At 36.7% G+C, this 8,430-nt stretch overlaps 1 protein-coding gene across 1 annotated transcript in view; it reads right to left on the minus strand.

Annotated features, from left to right (window-relative positions):
• Positions 1 to 7,518, minus strand: part of LOC105756995 (spore wall protein 2-like) — a 33,530-nt gene extending 26,012 nt beyond the window's left edge. Inside the window, exon 1 of the mRNA XM_012559917.1 lies at positions 7,500 to 7,518. Coding sequence (XP_012415371.1) covers positions 7,500 to 7,518 — 19 coding nt within the window. The remainder of the gene's footprint in view (positions 1 to 7,499) is intronic.
• Between the last annotated feature and the right edge of the window lie 912 nt (positions 7,519 to 8,430).

Genomic DNA, 8,430 nt, shown 5'->3' on the forward strand with positions numbered 1-8,430 from the left:
TCTTCATTATCCCCACATTTAGGCTCACTGAGTCTTATTCAGACCTTCACTCGGTCCTCCATGGTCTATTGTAACAGTCTCATCATTTGTACTCCTGCCTGTTATCGCTGGTTCTCTCCAACACATTCTCATCGTGTCCAGAGTGATATTTCCAAAATAAAAATCTATCATGGTACCCCCTACTCACTCTTCAAGACTCAGACTATAATTCTTTTCAGTATTTTTGAGAAAGACCAGAACAAAGTTTATCTGGCCCAATTTTGTTGTACTATGACTTATAGCATTTATCAGACTATTTTTTTTAAATTTATGTGTCTATCTTTTTATTAAACTATGAGTTCTATAAAGAACAAGGACCTTGTTTTACTTATCTTTGAATTCCCAACACTTGGCAGAGTGTGAGCACAGATATGACATACAGGAAATATTTGTTGGATGGACAAATGAGTGAATCGACAGTTCCCACTCATATTATTTCTTTGGAACAATCAAGTACAGTTATTCATGGGCAGTGAGTTGTGGAGGAAGATCTGTCACGTCTGTTATTTTTTCAGGAGCCATCATACAGTGGTGCTTGTAATGCCACCTTTCCAATAAGGTTGAGCTGTGCCTGCAAGGGATTTTGATAGGTGAAATCCTGCCTATTCTTTTACTTCCTCCACACTGCAAGGTTCAGAGTACTAATGAGAAATTTCAGCATTAAATATTTGTAGTCTTAATTTTTATTTCTTCTTTTCTGTTCCTTCTCATTTATCAAAACTTTTCAGTTTTTGCACACCATCAATGTTGCTCTTTATATGATGTGGACCTTATACAATTGACTAATTTTCCTCTCTAATCCCAATATGATCCATATTTTCTCCAAAATTATTAATAATTGATTCTATGACATAAAGAAAGAGAGTGATTAATATGAATATGACTGGAAATAAAAAATGCCAGAGGGAAGGACAATATTTTAGTCACTAGGAAACATAAAGGAAACCAGACATTGGAGGCTAAAAACGGTTTACCTTTGTTTGCAAGATCTTCTCCTATAATACAAAAACAAAGAAATAAATTAGTTTTCTTCCCATGTGACTTAGAGGATGTTACCGCTGACAGCCTTCCAAGGGAGGAGGCTGTATTCCTCCCCTCTGGCACCAAAACCTCTATTAGCAGAAATGAAAGAGCCAATCGTCTCCCCTTCTCCCTAAGATTCTAGTGGCAAGAAAAGTACCACACAGGACCTTGCCAGAGCTCACTGGGTTTCAACCTTTGCTAGTAACTTGAGCTCTTATATTTTACCCTCCCTGCATCTGTACTCCTCTCTAATGATATTCGAATAATTTGGAAATCCTGAGGGAAATATTGCTACTGCTTATTTTAAAAACGAACTTCCTCCTCTGCTTTCTAGCTTTCTAATAATACATTAGGATACTACCTTTAGAGCTTAGAGGTTGCTTGCAGTTTAGTTGTCACAATTGCTTTTCACAATTAACTTTCTTGAGTTTTGCCTCTTTATTTCTCTGATTATCTTACTTTTCCTACTTCTAATCATTTCACTAAAGATAGCTTGTATGGACTTTTTTTCTGAGTGAAACTTCTTTTTTGATATTGGAAAGTCAGTGGATTTAAAGTCTTTTTCAGTGTAGTCAGTAGGTTGAATGTCAAGGACATTACCAATAATTTAGTAAAATGTTAGATTTTGCTCTATTGAAAATGAAAACTGTCAATTTAATAAAAGTCCCATTTACCCTGTGTTAGTCCAATGCATATGGAAATTACAAAAAAGATAATGAACTTACTTAAAGGTGGAGCTACTTTTGCTGAAACGAAAACATAAGTAATTTTTGTCAGTCTGTCATGAGTACAATACATTTACCCATTGTTAATTTTCCCCACTCAGCTGCTACCAGAAAGTTGGAGGTTTGAGTCCACCCAGAGGCGTCTCAGAAGAAAGCCCTGATAACCTACTTCTGAAAGATTACAGCCATTGAAAACCCTATGGAGCACGCTTCTACTCTGACACACATAGGGTTGCCATGAGTCGGAATTAACTTGATGGCAACTGGAACTGGAAATTGTTCCCCAAGGGCCTTTTTAAATGACACTCAATAAGCTCCAAAACTTCTGCATCCCTTATTTTGATGTTTTAACTTCAGAAAAAGGGGTGTTTTACATGGAAGATATTCAGTTCTAGAACTAGAAGAAATCTTAGGGTGTCATGGTCTAGCCACTAACAGCTGTTGTATCTCCTCTGGAGTGTCTCCACAGAGTGAGAAACTGATGCTTGATGCCTCTTTAACAAAGGAAAACTCCTTTCATTCCATAGTTCTCCATTTCTTCTGTTGTCATAAAGTTCACAAATATTCATCGGAGTTTCTTCCTAGCTTCACAGTGCTTTGAGACCTTTCTTAAATTTGGCAAAATATTGTTTATTTAAACCTGATAGCTTTACTTTCCCACATTCTTCAGTCTTCTTGTTTCCTACACTCCCATTTTGCTTCTCTATCTTTGTCCATTCTCTTAACCCTCCAATAATTCAAACAGTAAAGTGTGAACAATCTATTTTTTTCCCTTGCTCTTTCTTATTCTTATATTTTTAAATTAGTGGTCTTTTCCCTATCCTAAAGTTTATTAATTGATTTTTGTTGTTTGGAAGCAAAGGTAATTGGAAAAAAAAATCAGCTTCTGCACATAGAGAATTATAAAAAATTGCACCAAAAGAATCAGTTCCACACTTATCTGGAGCTAACTGAGCTAAAGAAGTAAAGAAATAGATAAGTAACTTACTGGCTGATCTCACAACTTCTAATTTAGAGAGGCAAAAATTGACATTACTGATTATGACATATTACTTTATTATGGGAGCCCTTGTGGTGCAAACGGTTAGGTGCCCAACTACTAACCAAAAGGTTGACAGTTCAAACCCACCTAAATAGAGGTGTCTCGGGAGACAGGCCTGGTGACCTTTCTATGGTACTTTCTGAAAGGTCATAGCCTTGAAATCCCTGTGGAGCAGTTCTACTCTGCACACATAGAGTTGCTATGAGTGGAAATTGATTCGATGGCAACAACAACAACCTTATATTAATAACCCATTTATTTCTCTACAGTTAGATAATTCGTTTCTTTCTTATATTTTAAGCTATCTATATAGCTTATTTCTCAAAATGCTAATTATTATTATTTTTTGCTAAAACCTAATGTGTGGTTGCATGATCAGGATATCTATTCATTTTGGAGACTATACTCGTGTCTAGAAATTCATGTATCTGTTTTTACAACACGGACAACATTGAATTTTATCTTTGCCCATCTAATTGTGTTTCTTTTATATTACACAAATTATGCTTAGAGTTTCTTTAATGATTATTGTGGTCTAATATTTCTTCCAAATGTTTACTATTGAAGATTTTGATTGTATGAATTAACTGTACATATTCTTTGACCATTTGTCTACATGAACTACAGAATAGATCATGCTGGCCTCTATCAATTATACAACCATTTAGGAGTTCAAACATGCCAAGTAGTATTAATGATAATGTATTATTCTTCGTGGTATGGAATCCTAATCATAATATTCTTTGAGAATCAAAATATTTTCATATAAAAATATTTTGTACATTTTGATCTAAGAGAAGAGCCGATTTGGTGGCCTCAATACTTCTTTAATTAGGTGGAATAGCAAAGTGAATATTCTGTTTGGAGTTTAGTTCCTGTGCTGAATAAGAATCTACATTTTAACAAGATCCCCAGATGATTCTTACAGATTCCCAGTTGATTCTTATGTATACATATATACATAAGAATCTTGTTAAAGTGTAGATTCTGATTCAGTGTATCTGGGGTGGAAATGCAAATTCTCAGTAGGGGGTTGAACTGGAACCAACCAGTTTGAAGCCCTGCCAAAAATTACTGCAATTAAGAAATAAGAAATATTCTAGAGGTTTCTTTGGTACTTTCTAAACTATAAACACAAACAAATAAGCTTGTTTTGTGTACATAGAAGGGTCTTCCTAATATGCATGTCCAAGTTGAATTTCAATATCTTATTTCCTTATAATATGGAAACCTCCACACCTACTACTGTGGCATAGTGGAAAAAATATGTAGGTTTGTGGTTTGATTATATTTATCCTATTTTGTTAATCTTTGTAGTTAACTTTAGTTTGTTTTTTATTTGACTACTTAAAAAATTCTTAGTGTGGGAAGGAAAAGTGAAAAGAAATATAAGAAATTGATATTCTCAGAGGTGGACATGGTAGCAATCAGAGTTAGCAAAAGCACCTCTTACTGCCAAGTATTATAAGATATAATGTTAATAGAAAAACAACTTACTCTTGCTTCTTCCAGTGGTATCTAAAACAAGCCAGAAACAAGTGAGTGTGATTGATTGTTTAGAGGAGACAAGCTATTTTTAATATATTTGTCTGGGCCTTTAATTACTTTGTAGAATTAATGATACTAATAGTTAATTTATAGTGACTATTTTACAGACCCCAGACATGGCTCTAAGAGATTTAACTATAATTCATATGGTAATCCTATGTGGTACTTACTAATATCATCCCATTTTATCATGAAGTAAATCACCCATAATGAAATAGGCAGGTCCCACTAGAATTTGAACCTCAAGCAACCTGACTCCAGAGCCAACTCCTTTCTATATTATATTACGTTGACTCTCAGAGTTCCATGCTGGCTGCTTATGCAATGCACCATTAGCCCTCTAAGTGTCTTTGTTTACACTTTACTTTCTTGACTTTTTTCATTCATAGTATTACTACCATTTTCTTCATTTTCTATTACACTGGCTTGCCATTGTTTGAGGCCAAAGAAAATTATTAACCTGGCTCAGTTACAGATCAAGTAAATGACAGATCAGGTATTGGAGTCTAGGTTTGTTTGACTCCATGTCATTCTACCTTGTTTTAAACTTTACAGAGGTAATAGAAATGATGATCCTTTTCCATTCATAAAACACGTATCTCATTGCGTGTCTGCTATGTTCCAGGCCATCTCAGGTGCTGCAGAGTGAGGCAAGTAAAGGAGTGCTGTGCTGCTCTTAACTCAGTAGTTGATTAGTCGTTTTAACAAACAATTGCATTATGAGAACTCAGAGATATTACAGAATTTCTGAGGAGGAAGTGCCAATCTCATTCTTTTAGAGTTCAGTCTCTCTAAGGAACGATTGATCTTCATTTATGGAGGACAGCATGTTAATGGCTTAATATGTCTTAATGGAATCAGCATAGTGCAGTGGAAAGAACAAGGACAAATGGATTCAAGCCCTAAATGTGAAAGACAGAACTGTAATGTTAATGAAAGAAATTGGTGGATAACACTTCATGACCAGAAATGGCAGCGAAGGACTGTTTAATACCCTCAAAGCACAAAACCACATGTAAGCAACCAAATAAATAAAAATTAATTATTTATATTAAAAAGCACCATAAATTAATTTTAGCAACACAGGACAGATTGGGAAACGGTATTTGCAATGTCTAAAACTTACAAAGGGTTATTAACTAGAGTATACAAGGAATGCCTGCAAACCAACAATACACAGACAGGAAACTCAATAGAAAAAAGACAAACGGCATGAGTTAATAATTCACATGAGCGTGTACAGAAATATTTAACATCCCCAGTAATAATGGAAGTGATGTTGAAACTACCATGAAGTATCTTTTTTATACTCAACAGAGTGGTAACACTTGGATAAGACCAAGTGTTTAGGATTTGGGGTGAAAGTACTTTCCTTATAGGTTGTTGTTAGGTGCTGTGGAGTCAGCTACAACTCATAGTGACCCTATGTGTAACAGAATGAAACCTTGTCTGGTCCTGGGCCATCCTCACAATAGTAGGTTATGGTTGACTCCATAGTTGCAGCCACTGTGTCAAACCATCTAACTGAGGGTCTTTCTCTTTTTCACTGACTCTCTAGCTTACCAAGCATGATGCCCTCCTCCAGGGACTGGTCCTTCCTGATAACATGTCCAAAGTAAGCCATCTCCACTTCTAAGGAGCATTCTGGCTGTACTTCCTCCAAGACAGATTTATTTGTTCTTCTGGCAGTCCATGGTATATTCAATATTCTTTGCCAACACCATAATTCAAATGCATTAATTCTTATTCAGTCTTCCTTTTTCATTGTCCAGCTTTCGCACGCATATGAGGTGATTGAAAATACCACGGTTTGGGTCAGGCGCATCTTAATGGTTAAAGTGACATCTTTACTTTTTAAGATTTTAGAGAAGTCTTTTACAGCAGAGTTGCCCAGTGTATCATTTGATTTCTTGACTGCTGCTTCCATGGGTGCTGATTGTCGATCCAAGTAAAATGAAATCCTTGACAACTTCAATATTTTCTCTGTTTATCATGGTGCTACTTATTGGTCCAGTTGTGAGGATTTTTGTTTTCTTTAGGTGTAATCTAAACTGAAGGCTGTAGTCATTTATCTTAATCAATAAGTACTTCAAGTAGTCTTCACCTTCAGCACGCAAGGTTGTGTCATCTGCATATTGCAGGTTGTTTAGGGAGTCTTCTTCCAATCCTGATGCCATGTTCTTCGTATTGTCCACCTTCTTGTATTACTTGCTTAGTATTCAGATTGAATAGGTATGGTGTCCACTCATGGTGGACAGGTTTCAGAGGAGCTCCCAGACTAAGACAGACTAGGAAGAACCTTATGAATAACAACAAAACATTTTCTCAAATAGTGCTGGAAGATAAGCCTCTCAGATTGGAAGGCATTCAAAATACGATTGAGGGAGAGCTGCCTCCTCAAAGTAGAATCAACCTTAATGACTTTGACTTTAGCGACGTGGTTGAAGTAAAGCTTTTGGGAACCTTCATTTGTTGATGTGGCATGACTCAAAATGAGAAGTAACAGCTAAAAACATCCATTAGTAATAGGGTTGTATACTTATAGGTGATAGAGTGTAAGTTGGAACAATTTGGGAAGTAATTTGGAGGTGCAAATTAAGTATGTGCACGTCCTACGAGCCAGTGATTACAGTCCTTTGTTTACATTTTAAAGAACTCTCTCACAGATGCTTAAGAGGACATTTCACGTGGTTGGTCACTATGTCGTATACAAGCTATCTTCAGCTTTACTGGGGGTATTTTCTTCATATATTTATTTTTCAATCCATCCAAGTAGTTTCTATTTTCTAAAAGTCTTCAGTAATCCAACAGGAAAGGGATAGATATGATGTCTAACATTTTGCAAAGTGACAAGGATAGTGTCTTATACACTGTGCAAGACCAAAACATTTTTTAAGTCAATAGAAAAGAAGATTTTTTGGAGTAACTACAAACCTTTTAAGAGTTAAAACATATATTCTTTAATCTGCTTTTTTTCCTTGTATGTGGTTGTAAAACAGTAGAAGTAACGGTAGCGTCATTACCTGTATAACTTCAGGGAGGATAATGAGAACCAAGATCAGCCTAAGTCTGATTCCTAAGAGGTATAGGTCAGACATACCTCCACTCTCCAACCTTTTTACCAACTTTGACACCAGCCATGTCGCCCATGGCACTCTCTACTTCCCTTCTGGATTTGATAATCTGTTTCAATGGTCACACAGAACTCACAGATCACACTTACAGTTAAGTGGTTTATTAAGGAAATAACAGGATAGAACTTGGGATCAGGATCAAAAGGTTACAACTCAGGATCAGGATTAGGAAGCATGTAGGCAAAGTTTCCCTTCTTCATTACAGGATAGCTCTCTCAGCTCCTCTTAACTTGCAGGTTTCTTCTCAGTCCCCAGAGGACAGGCTCCTCTTGGCCCTGCCATCTGTCATCACTGGCTCTGCTGCTGGGCCCCTTCCAGATCTCTAGCTGTCTTCAGTGTTATAGTCATTGACCTGTGTTACAGCTTTTTTAGGATGTTCCTTGCCTCTTCTCTCTGCTTCTTTCTTCCTTCTACTTCGTCTTGCTTCTTTCTGTCTCTGAAATCTCTGTAGGGTTGGCTGCTTACATACACAAACTCCTGGTCAATTTCAAGACATGGCCCTTACCAGAGCCACGAACAGACCAATACCATCTTGGTAGGCCACAGGCACTTCATTTACATAGTAGGCTACAGACACTTTATTTGCACAGTCTATTGACCAATCCCTGAAAGGTGCATATCAATCACAGGGCAGGGTGCAGCCCAGGACCAGACAAAAAGTATCAAACCTCAAGTTGTTTACAGCTTACCCAGGAAATGTTAATCAACTTGGACAAAAGTAACAAATGCTCTGGGTAGAAAACTAGGGCAAAGGTAACTCCTCAGGGCTTAGGGGAAAAATCTCTCAAGCTGTTTTTCCAAAGAACCAAGGGAAAAGGCCACATCACAGTGATGAAAATATTTAGTGTTGATAATCTTCCTTTCTTAAGTACATGGGTGTCTAGGACCCCAGGTCACCAAATCTCCATGAAATCTGCTG

Source organism: Trichechus manatus, unplaced genomic scaffold (assembly GCF_000243295.1).
Source record: "Trichechus manatus latirostris isolate Lorelei unplaced genomic scaffold, TriManLat1.0 scaffold00390, whole genome shotgun sequence".
Taxonomy (NCBI): Eukaryota; Metazoa; Chordata; class Mammalia; order Sirenia; family Trichechidae; genus Trichechus; species Trichechus manatus.